Genomic DNA, 22698 nt, shown 5'->3' on the forward strand with positions numbered 1-22698 from the left:
CCATCCACACACACACATCCAGACTCAAAACCAAAAGGTTAAATCAAATTTCGCTCCATTTATATCAAGCTGAATTTGTTCTGGCATCAATGCAAGTCTGAACAAAGGAGAATGCACTTGCTGATTTACATGGTCTGTAGCAAAAATGGCCTTGGATGGAAGAAATACACATGGCTGCATGCAAATATGCATAATAAATGTATGTTTCTAATAGAATGAAGGATTTTTAAAACACAGTCTGAGCAAGACATGGTGTTGGTACATTTAGGGTTGGTAAATAACCGACAGTTACCAGAAGACCTTTGATTCTTTGTGAACATTTGAACTTCATTCTTCCTGAATTTTATTGTGTTGTATGATAAAACGTCTTTAAATAATTTCTGAACATATCAGAAGTTTCATTGAAATGCAGGCAAATGTGTAAAAACTCAGTTGGTCTTTGTTCTGTGTTGTGAAAAGGAACATGGCACTCAGAAAAGTGGAACCGATCCTTTGAAACCTGCTGTAAATTCAGATTTCACACAGCTTGTGATTACATGTTCAGTTAACAAGCATCACTTATTAAGTCACACTCATGTAGCATTCATTAAAGGGGGCAATCACTGGTGGGCTGCAGTCGTACTAGCATCAAAAAGCCATTAAAAAACTGTGGGGTCCATGACATAAATGTAGCAATCAGACATAAAAATAGGACTTAATGAAAAAAAGCATTTTTTTTCCGACAAAAATATTTCTTCTTTAAATATTCAATCCATAAATACATAGATAATAAGACCAAGACTACATTTTTAAGAAAGTGAGAGGGATGACAGTGAAAATCATCCTGTTCCTACTAAAATGCCTATGATAAATTGGTTTATCACAACATTTCTGTTCTCAATTTCAATTTCTAAATTGCCAAAAATTATAACATTAAAGCAAATAAGAGATGGATACTATTTATTTAAAGAAAAAAAGCCCGGCAGTCAAATTCAGCCTCGTAACAGTCTGTGATCCCCAAGAATGTTCATTTTTATGAAGAAAAACAAAGTTAAGCACCTCCTCTCTCTAATTAATCTCTAAAAATGCTTCAATGTGTTTTTTAATTGGGGAAGAAGTCGTCATCAATGGGCTTCACCCAGAAACACACAGGAAACTAAATTGACTTGAAATTGAGATTTTTTGGTTGCTTTCTCCTACAAAAGAAGTTCTGCGTAATACAAAAATAAAAGAAAGCCATGTGTTTGCTATTGTCTGCAAGCATAAATATAAATTTCTGTCTAGCATATTTTTCCAAAACCTTCTTAATTTGCCATTGTATTTATGGCTCACAATGAAACACGGTCAAATAGTTTTAGCTTATCAATGTGAATTCATGCCTATACCTTTTGCCATAGCTATAATAAATGTATAGCCATGTAATTTTACTGAATGCCACATTTCTTCACACCCTTATCAATCTATTGTCAAAATGACCTCAATCTGGCCTGAAACCTGAGGATTCCACTTATTAGAGCTTCCGGTTTATTTTATGGCAACTTTGCCACAAAAAAATTAAACCTCTCATTTTTCAATTTCAATTCAAACAACCTTTATGATGCCATCATTTTAGATGGATAATGATCTTTATTTACATACCCAGCCCTCTAACAGCTATTACAGGTGGCTTTAGAGTGAGCTTGCATGTTGCTGCTCTGGTTGAGCTTGTGGCAGTGTAATGTCTCTGGTGGAGTCAAAGTCATGGGTGGGAGGCTTACGGAGGGGTAAGAGCTGAAGGCTGGCTTACCTTCTTGTCCTGGTCTGGGGGTCTATCCATACTCTGAGAGGAAGAGTCACTTAAGCTTTGAGACCTACTACCACGGCCCCTGCTCCTTCGCTAAAAAGTAAAGAGGAACTCCAAGTTACTTGATGGAGAAAAAGCTCAAATGTGACCAAGAAGTGCTAAAATAATAAAAATGTTTTAAAAAAAAGGCAGACTAAACTAAAGGGTAACCAAAAATAAAGAGCTTTGCTTATAATGTATTTGAAAAAGTGCTCACCCAAAGAAAAAAGAAAAAACAGTGTCAGTAGGTACCAAAAAAATGTAAAAAAAAAAAAAAAAAAAAAAAAAAAAAAAAAAAAAAAGAAATCCCAAATGTTTCTAACGCAAAAATCAAGAGGGAAAAAATGAAAGGTCTTTGTATTTGTTCAAAAGGTAAAATCCTGAGCAAAATTTGATGTTTGTGGGCAGTTTGACCATCAGGCAAGCTTGCATTCATTCAAAGCATCTGTTGCCATAGTGACAAAATAATACATCCTCCAATTGCAGTAAAGTTATTGTCCAGCATTGATCAAACTTGCATTGAACTAAGACAATGTTCCAAAAACTTCCTGCATCCTTGGCTGCACTAGACATGCATAGAAAACGTACATCAACAACAATCTTTTTTCATCTCAACTGTGGGACTTCAAGCAGACACATTAATTACTATTAAATATAAAAAATGTAGAATCCTTCTTTCTTTAAAAAAAAAACAACAAGATTATCACTCAACAATTGAGAGATCTGAACTGAACCATCACTTAATCTCACCAACACCCATAAAGCCAGCTAATGACAGACAGTTAAGGAAGTTGTCAATCAGAAACAACACTTCACTAAGTCCACCTGTAATGAAAAACAACACTGGAGAAAAACATACCACACATCTGTAGCAAATGTTACTTCCAGCAGAGGTATAAAATCAATACTGAGTTTGGAATTAATTTAATAAAAGAAATCCAATAAATCCAGCCAAACACCACACGCTGATAAACACTCATTCGGCTAACAACATCGCCTTTTAGTCATCAAGTCTCTCTCTTGCATTCTTGTCATCCATACCGTGCCAATCTTGTCTCATTATATCCCAGCATCCAAAGCAATTCATACCTGATTGATGTAATCAATGTGACAGCAGGAGTCTTTCCATCAGTGTAACATGGCAAAAACATGTGGTTGCAGCTCTATTTGTGAAAATTAAAACACACACAAACACCCTTTATGCTATATAACCAGGTGTGCACAAAAAATGGACAATATGTTCTCTGTTTTACTTGTTTGCTTGGAGTTCAAGAAAACCAGTGTAACAAGAAGTTTTCAACTTGAGTCTGACTGGTAATCCTGTCAGACTATGTTTGTTGATTCATGTTGTGTGAATTTTGTGAAACAAGTAGCTACATCTGTGTAAAGACCCACCTTCGAACAGCTTTATTGTAAAAGCATTCCTAGTGGTCTTTAAATTATGATTATGCATTTTTTCACTCAATAAAAAATAACCTGTGTTGGTTTCTAGGACAGTCTCTGCAGAGCAGAAGGAGTTTGTTAGAAATTCACCTTTGAGTTGTGGGCGGGACAATTGGCGCAGAGCAACCCTGCCCCTCCTTCCTGCCTTCCATAACTGAGATTTCCTGCTACCTTACAGTGCCTCCAGCACCCAACCTAACAGTAACGGTGCAACATAAATGGCGAGCAACATTGGAGCAATCCAGCCGGACAGTTTTGAGCCAGATGCCAGCTCGTACAAGGAAAATGTATATAGTCGACTTAAAGTGGATTTATCGGAATGGAGCCGAGTAGGGAGCTTGTGGTCTATCTAGGGTTGTGCCGATGGACGATATCATCGTCCATCGTGATGGGTGACTGACATCCCGATGGAGAGACCACCATCGTGATGCCACGCCCCCGCCACGTTGCGCGTCGACACCATAAGCCGCGGTTACATGTACAAAATATCTTGATGGGATCAATGGTCGGATTAGAATCCAAACGTGTACATGGTTCCAGAAAAATGTTTTTAGAATATAAAAACGTTCACTAAGGTCACACTTTCCGTCGGAATAAATCATTCGCACATGCGCAGTAGGGTTTGAAAAACGGAAGGATATAAACTCCGCCGAGCGGCTTTTTTTTTTCAAACTTTATTGTATGTAACAATTCAATACAAAACAATGTTAAATAGCGCCGAGCGGCTATATACATTGACATGTCAGCTCGGTAAAATACAAGATGATCTTCTAAACGTGCTTTTAATAATGTTACGGTTATTATGAAACACCTGTTCGCTCATCATTTGAATTTTAATCCGTGTGGTCAGTGCTTTTTCTGAACGAAGCCAGGATTAGTATGCTAACACGGGCTAACAACATTAGCTTTGGATGGTGCTGCTTGCTGGCTGCACGTAAACATGTAAGAATAACATCAGCCTTTATTTAGTCGGGACACGACTGGAAACACAAATCCGCGTGATTGTTTGAATGTTTTCTAAGGACTGAGCGACATTTCTGCTTTGAAGCTCAAACCGCTGTGTGTCTGCTGACGATCCGAGCTGTGCACAGACACACACTTTTAGACCCGGTTCTGAGTTCGGTTGCTTGTACCCCTAGAGCTGCGGGACGGATCGCAGTCTTAAATCTCCCACACATACCGCTCATGTACCCCCCCCTTCCCATCAAACACAAAGCTGTAAATCCGCACTCCCCCGGAAGTGCGGGAGCGGACTACTTCTCTTCTATTTTGTTTGTTACTTTTTTTGTTAAAGTCACTTCCCTCAGTTTATACTGGATCATCGCGGATTGGGAAATAAAATGAAAAAAGCAAAAAAACGAATAGCAGTTATATAAGAACGAAAAATGTAAAAATACCCCCCCCCCCCCCCCCCGACGATGTCATCGTCCATCCCGATGGTTGACAGCAAACATCGTCAACGGCCAATTTAAGGGACATCGCCCAACCCTAGGTCTATCCATTGTATTCTCTATGTCATAACTATAAACTTTTTCAAATGGTAATTTTTTCATCTGTTCCTGATTCAAAAGGATTGAATAAAGAAATAAGATTTTTTTCAGCTTAATTTTATTATAAATATCCTTCATCATCAGGAAAATGCCACAAGAACATGTTAGAGGAAAATTCTGTTTTCGATATTTCTGAGTGGGTCTTTAAAAAGATATCTAACTAAAAATAAAACAATCATTTATTCATGTTACATTTACATTATAACTTCTACATCCTGTAGAAATTGTAAACGTCTATTTCTAATCCTGCAAAAACAGCTGACCTACAAAAGTAGGATAATGTCAAGAAGAGTAGAGTACTTAGGGGAAAACACAATGTTTAAAATGGAGAGAGGAAAAAAGTAAGTTGGAAAGAAGTTCAAAGAGAAAAGGAAGATGGTAAAGAATTGGCAAGACGGATCCTCAATTCCAACAAGAAAGTAGTGTTTGAAAAGACCTGCTAACAAAGCCTTGAAGCTTCCATAGCTGGAGAACTGAAAAAGAAAAGCAACAGATACAGATGAAGCCATGAAGTGAAAAAATATGAGAAGTTTGTGAAGAAAAACAAAAGAGTGCTATGAAAGAAACAAAAATGTGTTTTACAGACAAAAAATGAAATAAGAAATAGAAAACCTAAAGAAGTGCTTCAGACCAAACCACTGTCTGTGTAACTTTTATAAAGGTATTTGCACACAGTTACAGAAGTAATATGCATCTCCATAATATATGCATGCAAGTATATATAATCCCATGCAACAAACCTAATACTATAACTGCCACAGCCTTTAGCAATCTAATTAATGATGTATTTAATCTGAATAGTCAGGCTTTAGATTAAAAAGATGAAAAAGTTCCCACCCATGTTAGAAAACAGTCTTTTGTGCCGAATTAAGTTGTAATCTGATGTGTTAAGTTGCGGGTTAGTATATTTAAAAGAGGTGCCATCATTAGGATTCCAAAAAATGAAAAGCCAAGATCACACTTACCAATTTGCTGTGATGGTACTTGCAGTAGCCACAGTATTTAACATTATCTGCATCATTGCCTTGTTCTTCACATAGCAACCCAGCAAACTGGGCACTGGGGTGACCGGGGCAAAAAAGAGAGAGAAACCATTCAAACTCATATTCTTAGAATGGACCAGACAAGAAACAAGTAACAATGGTTGCCAATCTGCAAATCTAACAAAAAAAATTAACAGTTACAAGAACATTTAAAGTAACAACAGATGTCAGAATAGGAAAAAGTGTATGTATAATTAATACGTTTGAACTGGCTGTGCCTTACCATGTGACATGAAATGCTTGTCGGCAGCCGTGTTTGTTGCATGTCATGCAGGCTCCCGTAGCTGCTTTACTCTCTCGACCCTGTTCTTCACAGATGTAACACGTCTGTGCACAAAAAGACTTGTGTAATTACAAAAAAAAAAAAAAAAAAGTGTCACACTAAATTTAACAACTACACAAACTACAACTCTTCAAAGGTTTAAATCAAGTCTGCATATTGTTTTTTTTTTTACCTTGTTGTAGCGCTCATGAGGTACAGACTGGAGAACTATGGGTTCCATAGTAGACACATTAGCAAACTCCACCTCCGGTATGTAGAGAGCACAAACCACATGGGCCCAGCCTGTTCAGATCCACAGAGAAAAAAAAAAAAAAGCTTGTCAGCTTTTGTACATGTGTGAAATGAAATGTTAGCAGCCAGCAGTGACACTGAGATCTAAAATGGTTCACTAAAGCCCACTTTGACCATATTTCTTAACCATTTTAAGAACAGTCGAAACTGCAATGTTTTACACCAAAAAATGGACAAAACATTAAATCAAGAGGCTTTTTTAAAGCAGTGGGAGGCTTTAGTTAAGAGTTATGAAGATAAAATAATGACTTTTGGCCAGTGAACCCATCTACATGCACTCCAAATATCTGATCAATGTTGGATTTCTCAAGATTTACAGTGATGAGATGAACCAAATTATTTATCCAAAACAAATCCCATGGCAAGATATCAAATCTGGAGGATTTCTTTCTTAAAGGTGGATATTTACCAGAATGTATCCACAATTATTCAACTTATTTAATAGTTTTTTTCCATCTGTACAGTATAAACAATACAAGGGAACTGGAAGTGTCAAAAGACGTGGATCTAGGGTATCATAATGTATCCAAGGCAACCCGTTTCTCCTTGTGGAATACAAACAGTCAATGTGTTGACTATTTGGAAACATATTAGTTGCTACACTCTCCAAAATAAATAAGATGATGGACATGTAGAGGCAGATTTGCTGATGCTAGCATTTCTGAAACATTTGTGGGCATGTAAAAGAGCTTGCTGACATTTATTTAAATGTTTTTTTAACTGATTCCCAACTTTCAAGTTTAAATGTTTTTGTTCCATTTACATATAAAAGCTAAACTGTCAAAAAAAGTGAAATCTCGGCTGTTTCAAACAGTAAACTGGTCGTTTCTGTGTAAACATCTGTTTATTGAGCTCTAACAAACACATTCACAAACACACACAGCTTTTTACACACTGCCTTTTTACAAAGACAACAAAGCCTGTCAACAACGACAGCAGGGCACGGTGGAGTGACAACAGAATTGACGATGAGTTAAAGAGGACCTAGAGGAGGTGAACAAGAGGTCAAATGGAGGTGGGAGTCTCCTGCCACACTGGAGGTGTCTGTTTTTCCCCCCACAGAAGAAGTAAAGGGCAGGCTTAAACTTACAGTTGAACCCATGACCTGCCTTTGACCTGGGGACCAAGACAAGGAGAGGCGGCAAAGGGTGGAACCGAAGGGTGTAAAATGTAGGCATGTTGTTGTTGTTTTGAAGTCCCACCAAGAAACTGGAAGACGCCAATAAAGTAGGACTATAAAAGTGGCTTGATCTATTTTTTTCTCCATTTTAGGGATTTACAAGTTTAGTCCCAACAATAAAGACAGATGAGTTGTTAGAGCCAAAGAGTACAGCGTATAAATTTACCTGGTTTGTTAATGTGATTTATTTTATTCAGTAAATGAACACTAAATTGAAAAAAAATAAACCCTTATACTATAATGAAAACTTATAACGCATATAGCTTCTATATCGGTTTCTACCCTATTGTTTATAATACAACTTTTACTGTAAAACAACTAATTAAATGTTAACTTATCTGCTTGTCCAGCCTATTTAATTTGGTACCTCCCTCTGGAAACTTTATTGTTCTTTAATCAAACAAAAATAAATAAATCAACAAGTAAGAGCTGACAAGAGCAGAAAAACACAAACAGAAAGAGGTGGTGAGAAAAAAAATGGGAGGAAATCAAGAAAAAACAGAGCGGGGTCATGGGAAGGGTAAAATAAAGGGGAAAGTAGTAAAACGGTGTGTGTTAGCGTTGTCCTGATGCCTCCCTGCAGGCCTGGACACAATCCCACAGCTGTGCCTCTCTTTGACCGACTCAAACACACACTCACTTACTTGCACACCGAATATTTACAGTCTCTACCAAACTGACCTCTCAATGAACCCAGAGAGGAGACTCCTCACAGGCCATGCACTATACCAATCCTGTCCCGCCCCCTCATAAACATACACACACACAAACACGCTCTCATAAAACATGGACAGGCAAGGACGGTACAGCGAGGCAGCACACACAACAAACACCAACATAACTCTCCCAGCACGCTCACAGCCCTTAAACTTGCTGGTGACATGCAATTAATGACAGCGTACACAAGAGGCTAACCACACATGCGGGTGTTTGCGAAGCCAAGATTGAATCTACCTCCATTGTCTGTCCTCTTGAGGGCTCCATCTTTGTGAGGACAGAGCTCACATCTCTGTAGGTAAAAAGAAAAACTTCTCAGTTCATAAACTTTAAAAACCTTAAGGTGATGAGACGACACAGTGGGAAAGTCTCAGCACTTTTAGGTCTTTTCTTATGAATCTGTTGATGCAGAAAGGTTTGAATGTTGGCTTGTCATTTGTTACTTAGATCACTTTACTGGAAGACTGTAAAGTCAGTTTGATGGGACGTGAACTCCTGTAAGGATAAGCAAATGTTTTGTACTTCACACTTTTATGATCAAGTCTTGATTCAACTTTGACGATCAAAAGTGATTGTTTCTCTAAAATGAAAGCTGGCATTTGTTTTAATAATCCTTGAATAAACAACCCCTGAATGTAGACAATTCAAAACAGTAAATTGCAGACTTAACAGCTGATAATTGAAAGACCAGAAGATCAGAAGAATCTATCAGCTACTTTTTTAAATTTAAAGTAAATTTTGAAGTTTTATTAATTAACAATCATAAGTTTGAATGGGAAAACTCCTTTTTTAACATCCTGTCATACATACAATAAAAATAAGAAGATTAATAATCTTTTTGAAGGGTAATAGTATAAAAAAAAGGAAACTTCCTTTCACACCGCATCTTGAAAAGTGAGTGCACATTCACACTTAACACATAGTTTCACTTTCAGGTAAAAACATTAGTGTGAACATCACTTACACCTCTAACGTTTACTTTTGTTTAAAAAAACGGAATGATTTCTTTAAAAAAAAACATTTAAAGAAAAGCTCCAGTAAATGGGCTTTCCAGATGTGTATTATTATTTTAAGTGGTTTGTTTATTTGTTATTCCATTAGATAAGTCATAAATAATGGACGTTAAAAGGAGTAAGACTCACCACACGAGCTGCTCTCTCCTGAGACTCACACTTTCTGCAAAACCATGGACCAGTAGGCACCTGAACGATGCCATAGCAAGCTAGGGAGAGGCGGAAGAAAGTGGAAACATGAAAGCTTAGTCAAAGAAAACTTTCAACAGTAAAATCCAACTGTTACAAGTAACTACAAATGAGCCCTTACAACCTCTGGTCACATCACTATACATTGCATTATTAAACAATCTGATCAGCCTGTGATGATTTAAATAAACATAGACCGATGGCTGTAACAGAGCATTGTATCCGTTTTTAATGTATATCACAGCTCTGAACCCAACTTTAGAGCTGTGAAAAAACAACTTAAGACAGAATTGTCATACTTTACTGTGCAACACTACTATTGATAAGCTGACACCACAGATCAGTTGGATCAATTGGGTGATCTTTCCAAATTCCCACTCCTGTCATTGCTACTTTATAGGTGAATCTACAGATAAGAAAATTTTATTGATGAGCTGAAAAATAAAAAGTAGATAGTGACTAAAATGATGCGAGGTGTCAATAAAAAGAATGAGATGTTTAAGATCTCATTGGTGGTGCTACTCATGTAGCACCACTGTTTTCTTCCAAACCACTGATGTTCAGCAAAAACCTAAAAAGAAATCTATGAAACATACATGCTTCGCACCACTTTTTAACATTTTTTTTTACTATGAAATTATATGAAACAACAGCCAGACAAAAAAAACAATAATAAGTTACTTTTACACCAAGGTAATCTCATGAAAATAGAAGGAAAAGGCTGATGGATTTCATACTTCTGTTTAGCTTGGTTTGATTTTAAACACAGGAGTTTCAGGAGCAAAACAAAGACTGAAGCAGACCAAAGCACCACTGAGAGGAGTGTTTTCTAAAAAAAGACCACCGGCAAAGAGGCGCAAAGAAGAAGCCTGCTAGTACAGCTAGTCCTCTAATGCTTACATTCTATTCAAACATGTAGTTGTAGCGTTACATACGCTAATTTTTCTGTAAGAATTCTGATACATCGCCTGTCTGTCCTGGGAGAGGTTGTTTTTTTTTTATACGGGATACGTTTTTTAGGGTGTTTTCCCTTACCGAGAAGGAGGGTGTAAGGCAGGGGTAGGCAACCTTTTTTACTCAAAGAGCCATTTGGGACCGCCCCTAATAAAAAAGAAAGCACCCGGAGCCACAACCCGTTTTGACATCATTATATATATTATGCATGTATATATTATTCAAAGGTGCTCATTACGTCGATCGCGATCGACCGGTCGATCTTCAATGACATGAGTGTAGATCGCGGGCCAGAAAAGATTTTTTTTTTAAAAAGTACTTCCTTAAAATCCACCAGCCAATCAAAATCCTCACTGAGAATTACGGGACTTGATTGACATGTAGATTGGCCAATCGGACATCGTCTGAAGCATATGTCGCTGCAAATATACATTATGTTCTTTAAAAGATGATACCGCGGCCGCGTGTGGGAGGAGCTACTGGTTCTGGTCTGATCGCTGCAGGGAGCGATGTGTTTGTCAATGCATGGTAGACACTGAGAATATGGAGAGATCAGGTTTATTATTTTGAAGAGTTCTACTTGGTAATCATGTTTCCATGTTTGGGTTTATATAATCATCCCAGAGAAAGTCTCTGCTTCAACTCATGCAGTGAAAGCTGCGTCTCAATCTGACGCCCGTGTTTGCATCTCTCTGACAGAGTTTGAAGCTAAAACCCCTCCTCCGCCTCTCCACCTGATTTTCCTCTAGACCTGTTCATAACCTCTGCAGCTGAGAGTTGTTTCCCCCGCGCTCCTCAGTGTGTCCTACACAGAGAGCGCAAAATACGGTCATAGCAGGATGACATGATAGTCGGGACGCTCCAGCGCAGCACAAGGATGAAAGAGTAGGATGCAGCTTTCAGCGGGGATAGAGCGGGTTAAGCAAATGAATGGAAGAAGGCGGCCCGCTGCAGAAATATTCAATATTGTGCACATTTTATTATTAGTCTGAACTATCTTTTATTTAGAAAAATCTTTTATTTTATCAGTCCAGTACGAAAAAAAAAAACATCAACAAAAGCTGTGTTGGGCGTTTTTTGGCTGGGTCTGGCGGTTTTCAGATGACTTTTGGGCTGGAAAACTGTGACTATCTGGCAAAACTGGCGCGAACTCTGTCATCAGCGAGTTGGTCTCTGCCCCGCAGCACGTCAAGTTCCCGGCAGAAGATCGGAGTGTTTATTGAAGCCGCCCCGCGTGCCTCTCCCTGCCATCATCTCTGCAGGTCTCGCCCGATAAATACGAGCTCATTAGGAAGCTGTTTTTTACGTGGCACGTGCTTCGTGCGGAGTCAGCAGCGCCTTTGAAATGCCATGAAAAATGAACAAACATAAAAAATAAAAAATAAAATTTAATTATTATAAAATACTCATTATTTTCCAAAGTCACAGGGAGCCACAACAGAAGGATGAAAGAGCCACATGTGGCTCCGGAGCCATGGGTTGCCGACCCCTGGTCTAAGGGCAGGGATGCCCAGTTTAGCTTAGTCTGCTCAGTTAGTTTATCAATTACCTATTGAATTTCATGACTGATTTCATGTTCTTTTGAAATTACCAGTATGAAACCCATTCAAATGACTATGGTTGTAATTTTGGGTTATATAAATAAAATTGAATTGAATTAAGAAGGAGCAACTCCTTAATACACATCTTGAGGCATTTTCTAAGTCAGAATACCATCTCTGTATGGGTTCTGTGAGAAAACCGCAGCACCAAGACAACTCAATTCAGGATCAGACGGCTCTGCAGAGCAAGGAAATAAATAAAAACTCAGTTTAACCTCTTAAGACCTGAGCTAATATTTGATCTAACCCTCTACACATGTGGTCACAGTCACGCAGAATTACCTACTGTGGTAACATAACCCCAAATGTGGCACGTGGACGCCACGTCTTAAGAGGGACGTTTAAAAATTTTCATTTAGCAATGATAAATTAAAGAACTTTTATATTTGAAAAAAAAAATACTATGATCATTTAAAACTAATGGTATACTTAGAGAGTACTTTAGTGCCATCTTAAAAGGCCCAAAGCACTTTACAGTCACAATCCTATTCACTCATGCAAACACACACTAATGGAGGCTCTGCTGCTGAACACTGGCGCCAACCTATAACCACCAGGAGCAATGTGGGGCTCAGTGTCTTGCCCAAAGACACTTCAACACACGGCAGAAACCGAACCTGCAATCTTCCAATCAGAGGTCGATGGCACTACATTTGCATCACAGCTCCCGTAGTAATGATGAACTGACAGACTTAAGGCCCGTACACACCGGGACGAATATTCGCCAGGCGTTATTCGCCAGCGTTTTTCGCCACGTCTTTTGTGTTCACACCCAGGCGATTTTCGCTGACGATGAGTGGAGTGAACATGCAATTTCCTTCCCTGACATTAGATGGCGCTTAATGTAAAACAGAAATACTCCTGTACACAAGGTGGCGCTGCGCAACTTTACGCTTCTTAAAGTCGCTTTTCACTCAGAAGAAGAGAGTAAGTATTTACGCGCTTGTCAGAATCATACAAAGAAAACATGAATATTTCAAGCACCAGTAGCTCCAACTGGTGCTTGGTTCGGGGATATTTTAGAATGTCCGTCATTATTTCTTCACGGCAGTGTAGACGCTACTTGGCGTCTATCTTCTTCGCTGGTATGTGTGCTCAGCAAGGCAGTTTTGTGTTTGAGCGCCCCCAAGTTGTGTTTTACTGTAACTTCAGAAGCTCCAGACACGTGAGCAAAAGCGCCATTCTCATTGGTCGAGTAGATTTCGACGCGACGCGTCGAAAAAAAAAAACGAACCCGAGGCGTTTTTTTTTTTTTGACGCTTTAACGCCTGGCGTTTTTTCGCGTCCGTGTGCACACTCTCGTTGGTGCCCTTTGTTTATTCACGAGGCGTTAAACGTCGGCGAAAATCGCCGGCGAAATTCGTCCCGGTGTGAACAGGCCTTTAAGCAGGACTAAAAGGACTAATAGAAAAAAACTGAATACATTTCTGTTGTACTAGTCCATAACTATCATTTCATTAGGGAATTGTTTATTAAACATCCATTAAGGATCACACATTTAGAAAGGGTGTTTAAACAGTTTGGCAATATTTATGATTTAAATTCAGGAAAGCAGGGTTAAATGAAATGAACTTTTATGTCCTACAGTTGAAACAATTTCACAGGAGCCGTACACACATCTATACCGATTTGTTTTTGTTTGAGAAAATCAAAAAATTGAAAATTTCTGATTTTTCTACATGTTATAAATTGACCTATTATGCATTTGTTTTTTCACATTTGTTTTTGATGGTAATGTTTATTAACAAGGGTCCCTCTAATTTAGTTTTATTGTAAAAATTTCTTTAGATGTCACTATATGGAATCTTCACAAATCATAAAGTCATGTCTCTAGTATTCTCAGCAGGATAACTTGAGCCTGATTGAGTTTGCTTGGTGATCTACTTTTCCCACAGGACCTGGACTAGGGTGGCATTTTATAAAAGAGAAGAAAAAAAAACAATAAACTTGTCCTAAATAAGTTTTAAGAAATCAAACATAACACAAATAGGCAACTTTGTTATCCTGAATATTTATTCACTGTAAAAAAAAGTTTCATTTTTTTCTTTTTACACTAGGTTTCAAGTATAACCTAATTTAATGCAAGTTTTCTTTAACTTTTCCCATAGAGTCAAAGTAAATGATAATAAAAATCAGATTCCAGCTTCAGCCTTGGAAAGGTTGGTCTGTTCAAATATTACTTAACAATGAATCGGTCAAGGGTGAAAGATAGCTGGGAGCTTTGGTCTAGAGCAGGGCTTCTCAACACTAGTGTGCCGCGGCACACTGGTGTGCCGTGGGAGGTGGTCAGGTGTGCCGTGGGAAATTGCCCTCATTAACTGATCTAAAAACATTTACCATATCCAGGATATCAGCTTTGTTCATCCAAACAGGCCCTGATATTGTTAGGAATATGAAAGATCGTAAAATACTTTTTTCTTTGTGTTTATTTGATTGTAGTAAAGACATTTTGATTAGAATGACAGTACCGCAATTTAGCCGTAGTGTCAGCTGTTTTCGGAAAAGTCCCGCCCCTTTAACTGTCTCCACTAGGGCTGCACGATATGAGGAAAACTCGCAATATGCGATATTTAAGATTAATATTGCGATAACGGTTTAATTTGCGGTATACAAACAAATAACAAAATAAACAAAACCTCATTCCCATTTAATTGCAACAGTTTAAAAATTATACTCCAAATGACCCTAGTTGACATAGGAGACAAGCATCTAACATAATAGGCCTCCATCCAATTGGTCAACAAGGTGAAGGCGTCCATCCGATTGATCAAATGCATAAAGTGATTTATATGATTGATTAAATGCTTAAAGCTGCCTTAAGGTTGTATTAACACATTTAAGGTTCACGATTTATTGCGATTTTCACTGTCTTTTGCGATATGCATATTGCAGAGCTGGATATTGCGATAACGATAATTTTGCGGTATATCCTGCAGGCCTAGTCTCCACCAATCATTCTTGGAGGCTTAATCACACGTCATCAGTCTGACCAATCAGAAGTAGTTAAAGTCCTCACTTCCTTGTTCAGATTCTGCTCATAAGGTCGCTTAGTTCCAACAAAAATACCAGCTAAAGCTCGTCTTTAGCGGTGTAGCTTTCCACAGAATCCGGTATCAGACTGTGGAACAAGTGAACAAAAAAATGAAGCTCAGAGACATGAGTCTGTTTGCGTTCGGCGGCTGTGTGCACTACATCTCCTATGATGCATTGGGTTAAAGTGACAGCGTCTCAGCGCACAATGAGTCTTTCTTTGACGTCTTGAAACCACAACAAACACACATCAAACAGTTTTTAAATCTTTTAACTTAATTTTTATTACATTTTTTAGAAAAAACAAGCTGCAGCTTCCAGCTTTTTCTGCCACAATTATCACAAAAGTGCACGTTAGATTGCAGAGGGGCTGTAGATCAATACAGACTATGAGTTTCCCTTTTTTTTTTTTTGGTGTGCCGCGGGATTTTTGACAAGGTTTAAGTGTGCTGTGGCTCAAAGGTTGAAAAAACACTGGTCTAGAGCAGGGGTTCTCAAAGTGCGGCCCTGGGGCCAATGGCGGTCCATGGGAAGATTTCTTGTGACCCTCAATAATAGAGAGCCAGAGCAGGTTACTTTGAGGAAAAACGTGTTGGCGAGAAGAAAAGGCTCTTCGAAGCTACGTGGACAAATGCTTACTTAGTCGTACCCCATGGGCTAGGAAAAAGTCCTGTGCCTTTTTTGCAAGCAGGTAAATGCAATGCTCAAAGAATTCAATATAAATCATCACGATGTTGCAAATTGATTACTTATTGTCTTCAGAAATTTTTTTCACATAATTTCAGAAAAAACTAACACGAATAACAGAAATTGGATCTCACGTGCAAGCAAATTAGTAGCCCTGCACCCTTGAACCCATTTTACACCGGAACTTTAGCACGAATGTTGACATTGTTTTGACTACTGGAACTCTTCAACTGTTGATGCAAATAATGTAATTCCAACGGATTCTGAAGCGGAAAATAGCAGTTTGCGCTTAGATGCAACACTGTGAAGTGCTTACATAATAATTGTAAATATGCTGATTGTGTAACATAGAAAAGTGGCTTTACGCCATTATGCAACACTTTAAGTAATTAATGTGTTGCATTTAAGTGTAAAGCTGATAAGAAAAGCCGTTTTTCTCTGCAACAGAATCAGCTGATTCAGGTTAATCGTGTGAACAATCGAGAAGTTACGGTGTGTCAAACAACGTGTTATTTAGGTGTCACTGGTGACATCTTAGATGTTAAAAGGTTAAAAACTCAGTTCTTTATATTGGTCATTGATAAACAGTATGGTTTAAGGCAGATTTTCTTAATTCTGGTCCTTAAGTGACATATGCACCATAGGGTTGTGCCGATGGACAATACCATCGTCCATCGTGATGGGTGACTGACATCACGATGGAGAGACACCACTGTGATGCCACGCCCCCGCCACGCTGCGAGTCGACACCATAAGAAGCGGTTACATGTGCAAAATATATTGATAAGGATTATTGGTCGGATTAATATCCAACCGTGTAGATGGGCCCAGAAAAACTTTTTCAGATTATAAAAAAAGTTCACATGGGTCACACTTTCGGTCGGAATAAATCATTCACACATGCGCAGAAGTGTTTTTAAAAAAACGGAAGAGAAACTTAGTTCCGCCTAGCGGCTGCATACATAGTTACGTCAGCTCGGTATTATACAAGATGATCTCCCTTAACGTGCTTTTATTAATGTTACAGTTATGATGAAGCGCCTGTTCGCTCATCATTTTAATCCGTGTGTTCAGTGCTTTTCTTGTTGAAAAACGGAGCCGGAAGCCAGGATTAGCAGTATGCTAACAAGGGCTAACAACATTAGCATGAACATAAAATCCATAAGTGAAACGCTGCAATCTGCATCTTGGCTGCACGTAATAAGTGGGAAAAACATCAGCCTTTATTTTGTCAGGACACAACTGGAAACACAAATCCATGTGATTGTTTGAACGGTTTCTAAGGACTGAGCGGCCTTTCTGCTTCGATGCTTACACACTGCGTTAGCTAGCGATCCGAGCTCTGCCCCGACACACTTTTACCGGGAGACCCGGTTCTCCTAAATTCCGGTTGCTCGTTCACGTAGAGCTGCGGGACGGATCACAGTCCTAAGTCTCCCACAAGTAACAAAGCATCCTTACTTCCCCTAAAACACAAAACTGTAAGTCCGTCTGCTCTGCTAGACACACGGTCGCTCGCTCCACCGGTCCACTCAATTGCAGGACTGGACCACTTCTTTCTTATTTTGTTTATTTTATTTTTTTTAAAAGTCACTTCCCTCAGTTTAGACTGGATCATCGCGGATGAGTCATTATTTGGGAAATAAAATAAAGTAATAAAGTAAAATAACGAATAGCAATTTTATAAGAAGGAAAAATTAAAAATAATTAATACTAATTTTAGTAAATAAACATGCTCACAATGGACATGTACCAGTGTGTAAACACACAATACAGATATTTTACTCTGCTGCCAAAATACTTATTTAATTCAAAAATAAGTTAACATAAAAAATGTAAGCAGACTGTCATATTGTTAAACAGCACAAAACCTCAAAACAGGTTTGAAAAGATATGCATCCCTAACCCAGTGTGTTTGATTCGCAATATTTAAAGAATCTGCTGTGATGAAGAAAGGTAAACGAGTAAACCATAGCAATCTAGTTAGCCCAAGCAGACAGCCTCATGGGGAGCTGATTGCCTGCTGACTGGCTGCCCTCATAAATTCTTATCAGCACCAAAGCAAAGCTAACTTGCATACCTACAATACAGTAAGGGGCATCAATTAATCCTCCTATCGGCCACTAGATCTGTCACGACTTACGTTCAGTGCCGAACTATTACATTCTTGAATCCACTGCCCAGTATTAAGAGCACAAGTGTGCAAGGTAGACCAGCAGTGAGTGTCTGCAGAGCACAAGGGTAATCACAGCTACCAAAATGGCATGTACTTTTGTGGTGCTTTTCTACTTTGATTTAAAGCCCAAAGTCAGTTACAGTAACATTCACCCATGCACACACTGATGGCAGTTCCGCTACAGAAAACTGGTGCCAATGTATAACCACCAGGACCAATGTGGGGTTCTGGTATCTTGCCCAAGGAAACCAAAAACATGTGGGAGTGCAAGGTGGGAGCCAAACCTGCAATCTTCTGATCAGAGGTCGACTGCTCTACCCCTCCACCATGGCCTCTGATCGGAAGATCATAGGTTCGGTTCCTGCCCCGCCCGCCCATGTGTTGGCCAGTGTTATAAGTGTGTGAATGTGTGTGTGCATGGGTGAATGGGATTGTGACTCTAAAGTGGGCCCAAAAGGTAAGGTAGAAAAGCCCCATTGAAGTTTATGCCATTAACAATTAAATGCAATGGAGAGCGGAGTCAAAAGCAAAAGCTCTGTGGTCGAGAGGCCAACGTTTAAAGACACGCCATCTATGTTTACAGTGTGGAGATATTTGGATTTTGATGTTAAATACATGACTGGGAAACAAAAAAATGTGTGCTCTGTTCAGCTTTGCTACAAGTTCAACATGAGCAGCATCTCCAGCATCAGCATCCAGCTGTGATGCTGTGCAAAAGTGGGACAGTCAAGCAGGAAACACTAGGCCTGTCCATTGTTACCTTCTATGAGTACAAAAACCCTAACACTATAGAGATGTTTATTGTTATAGAGTTTTTTTTAATCATTATATTCATGTTTTTTTGAAGTATTGAAGTCTGAGGCACTTCAACATTGAAGCAAAAATTTTAATGTTTACAGTAAGTTATGCACATGAATTTCTCTAAATGTTTTAGTTTCTTTTGTCTCATAGCAAAATTTAAAGATTTTATTTTTGTAAACCTTTTTTAGTACAATACACATGAAAGAACCCAAGAATGGAAATACAAATCAATCATGGGTAAATTGTATCGTTACAGCCAACTGGTGTGCTGTGATTCAGCCCTCAGATTTTCAAAGCTTTGTGAATCTGACAAACGTTTTTACCTTTAAAGATGAAACCAAAGCATCAGTGTTGCACAACCCTGTCATAAAGTGATCCACAATTACATACAGGTTTTATTTTGCAAAATATTACAGCGCTAACCTAGAAGGCCTACCTATACACATTCTGAGATTTTGTTTGATCTCGTCTGATCCCATAATCCACTGGAGTAAACGACCATAAATCCACACGAAAAAACACATTTAGTACACCAATTCAAGCTTAAAATTTTCATTTATCTGTATACTTCAATATATATCATAACAACTAAATATGTCTATATTCATTTAGACTAATTTGGCGCTAAATGTGATCATTCATAGTAATTCATACATGTAAAAGATTTTTTTGAATGCTAAATATGTACTCTCAAAGTAATGTCAAAGAAAAACTACAAAATTACAAACAATAACAAATTACCAGTTAGGATTATTAAACAAAAATGCAGAGAAAAATGCCACACAAAGAACAGTTTTGACATTTGCTATTCTCCAAGCTCATTTTTAGACACCAGGGATGCAACGATTCACTTTCCCTCCAATTCAGTTTAAACTTCAATTTTTGGGTCACTGTTCTTCTCTAGGGGTGTATTTTAACAATGATTCGATTCACATCATGACTTGTGGTTACAGATATGATTTGTTCGATCCAATTTACTGACTGAAAATCGATCCAGGACCTTTTTAACCAAAAGTTCAACCAGTGTGATTCAGACATAAATACCTGTCCTGAACAGTGCAGGTGAAGTTTCCAGATTCTTGTATTTCTTGCAAAATAATCAAGTGTAAACTAAATATGTGTACAAACAAAGAAGTAAACAAGAATGAATGAATTCTTGAATTTTTTATGAAGTTCAGCCCATTGTTGTATTTCCTCATAAAAATAATACAAACGGATCATTATTAGTGCATTTTACCACACTGGTCAAATGTCTTTATAAAATCCAAAGGGTTTCTACACACTGAACTAGAATGATGGTTTGATCATCTTTTGCTGCCATCATATGTGTGTGTATGTAGGTCGTTTTTACGAAATAGTAAAATAAACCTACCATGCTCCATTCCAAATGCCATTTTCAAATATTGATATATTGATTAATTTCATTTTGAAACAATTTTATAATGGTACTCAATTTGATTAAGAACTTAGATAATCTGATATATGATAGATTAATCTGGTTGGATCGTAGGAATAATAATCGATTTATTGATTAAGTTGATTATTTGTTACATACGTTTTTTTCCGGCATTACAAAACAACAATTTAAAAAAAATACACAAAAAACTATTTTAAAATGTGCTAATAAGCAATAACAATGAAGAAATATCATTTTCGTTGGTTTAAGCCTGGTGTAATGTAATAAAACAATCAATAATGATTGGAATGTAACGATTCACTTTTCCCCACAGTTTGATTCAATGGTGTAACGTGTGGTGGGGTTTTAAACTGAGAACTGAGGCATCCCTAATAGACACACATGATCATGACCATAAATTCAGGAATTTTATACTCCAAAAGCAAACAAGAGTGCTGTTTTACAACTGTGTGACCTCATGGATGTGTATCAACTCAAGTAGTTTCAGTCTACCACACTCACACATGGTCAGCTCTAACAAATGTAAACAGTAAACGTCACCAAGTGAGTCATCTTTGCTGAGCACAGCTAGGTTATCATTCAAAACTCACTCACTGTGATGCTGCTTTAACTATACACAAAAAATAAATATGCAAATGTTTCAGATAAATGTGCAAAATGTATATTTTAAAAAAAGTAGTCCGTTGCCAATGCCTGTACTTGCACATGCACATGCAAGCACAAAAACGAACTCTTAGCGTTCAGTTTTCATCTTGGGATTTCTTTCGTCTTCCAAAAAAATAGAATCAGTTCACAAAAATATACTGGAGCAAATTAACGCCTGTGTTTGAAAAAACAAAAAAACAAAAACGATTCAATATAGAGGCTGTCAGCTATCACCACAGCAGTTGAGCTATCGTCAACATGAGCGGAGTCTGACCTCGGCTTGGCCTTGGTAGGTGGCGGAGGAAGACGCTTCCTAACGAGACAACGTAACTAGCATCTAAGCTAAGTGCTAAGTCTCATCCGAAGCGTCGCATGGAGCTTACCTTGATGTACGGCGACATTGCAGCCGTGTCCGTCGCAGTAAACAAGGGGGTTTTCAGCCCAGCCTCGCTCGTCAGAACATACACAGCACCCTCCAATCATCTCCTTCATGTTACTCGTCGAGAGCTTGTCGTCCACCGTCAGACAACGCTCGCCTGCGACCATCCGATGAAAACGGACATGCGGAGGGATACATAAAGATAAACCAAAATCTTCGTCGAATACGTCCTTCGTTTCCGTGCAACGTCTCCTTAAGTCCCTCTCGGTCGAAATGTCATGTTTAATCGTATTCCCGTCTCTTTTCGACGGCGTATTTTCTTTCACCACAACATAGCCGTCACGGCGCGATGGAGCGAAGAGGGGGAACTTCGTTAGAGGACAGGAAGTGCGTAATGACGCATGCCAGCGTGCATGTGCGGCGTGTCACCAGACAGGAAGTAAAACACAAACGTGATTGGTCCTCAGTCAGAAACGTGTGTTTGAGATCCACATGGCTTCAAAGTTTGTAGTAATTTGGTAATACGTTACCAACCTCAGCAACACAACTGGAAACTGCACAGTGTGTACAAGTATAAGAAAAAACACCCACACTTTTTGGACTGTCACCAAGCAAATTCATTTTAGTAAAGGATGGAAAGAGTTCTTATGTGTACACAATCAAACAAAAACCAAGTTGTATCTTTAAAACCCCATGTAACATAACAATATAGGTTTATAAGGCTGAATAATCCATATATGGCCATATATTCTAAAATTGAAGATGTTAAATCAAAAGTTTAATGTTTTTGGGAACATATTAGTTACAGGGTTAAATACTTCATATAGTTTCAAAAAAAAAGTAACAGACATCAATGGCTGAAAAAATAATTTGTAACAAACAAAATCTTTCTCAAAAATTTAAATTCCTATCTGAAACCCAGAGTGAATCCAACTTTTTTGGTTCCTACATGGTCACGGGGAGTAGAATTGGAGGAGCAACCAAACTATTTTATATGTAATCATCATAACACCACACTGCCCCTCATTCAGAAAAAAACACAGTATTCTACCACAGAAAATAAAAGAAATTTAATTTAAAATTTCGATAAAGTATGTTATATTCAACTTCTGGCAGTGTTACCAAAAAGGTAATTTAAAAGTGATCCAGGGCTCATGTAATGCATTTAAATCCAGAGACAGCTTGATTGCTAGGTAAAGGAATACAACAATAACAAGAAATCTAAAATGTGTTACTGTTTGAGGTTAGTTTCACAACACTTCTTGTCTGATTACGTTACACAGGCATCAATGCTTATTTATCATTTTAACTTTTAAGGATTTTATCAAAAAAATGAAGGAAAGTAAAGAATATTCCATTTTTTCTGTTCTTTTTGTTTCTCTTTTGTCCTAACACAGATGCCCCTTAACTTTGTGGGTTTATTGTTCAATTCTGTCTTCTCAGAACACGACAGATCACAAAAGATGTTTTCTATCGATGAAACTGGTTCTGTTGGAGG

General features: G+C 38.2%; 1 protein-coding gene across 5 annotated transcripts in view; it reads right to left on the minus strand.

Moving 5' to 3' along the window:
• The window catches only part of mllt10 (MLLT10, histone lysine methyltransferase DOT1L cofactor), a 41425-nt gene extending 19831 nt beyond the window's left edge, over positions 1–21594 (minus strand). For 2 of the 5 annotated variants that reach the window (XM_023949923.1, XM_023949921.1), the window contains exons 1-7: positions 21205–21594; positions 9451–9530; positions 8546–8600; positions 6293–6402; positions 6061–6179; positions 5760–5853; positions 1766–1855 (exon numbers count right to left, since the gene is read on the minus strand). In XM_023949923.1, the coding sequence (XP_023805691.1) occupies positions 1766–1855; positions 5760–5853; positions 6061–6179; positions 6293–6402; positions 8546–8600; positions 9451–9530; positions 21205–21367 (711 nt within the window). In that variant the 5' untranslated portion in view covers positions 21368–21594. The remainder of the gene's footprint in view (positions 1–1765; positions 1856–5759; positions 5854–6060; positions 6180–6292; positions 6403–8545; positions 8601–9450; positions 9531–21204) is intronic. The other 3 variants (XM_023949922.1, XM_023949925.1, XM_023949924.1) reach the window with 3 other exon arrangements.
• Positions 21595–22698: the final 1104 nt, after the last annotated feature.

This window comes from Oryzias latipes, chromosome 20 (genome assembly GCF_002234675.1).
Source record: "Oryzias latipes chromosome 20, ASM223467v1".
Classification (NCBI taxonomy): Eukaryota; Metazoa; Chordata; class Actinopteri; order Beloniformes; family Adrianichthyidae; genus Oryzias; species Oryzias latipes.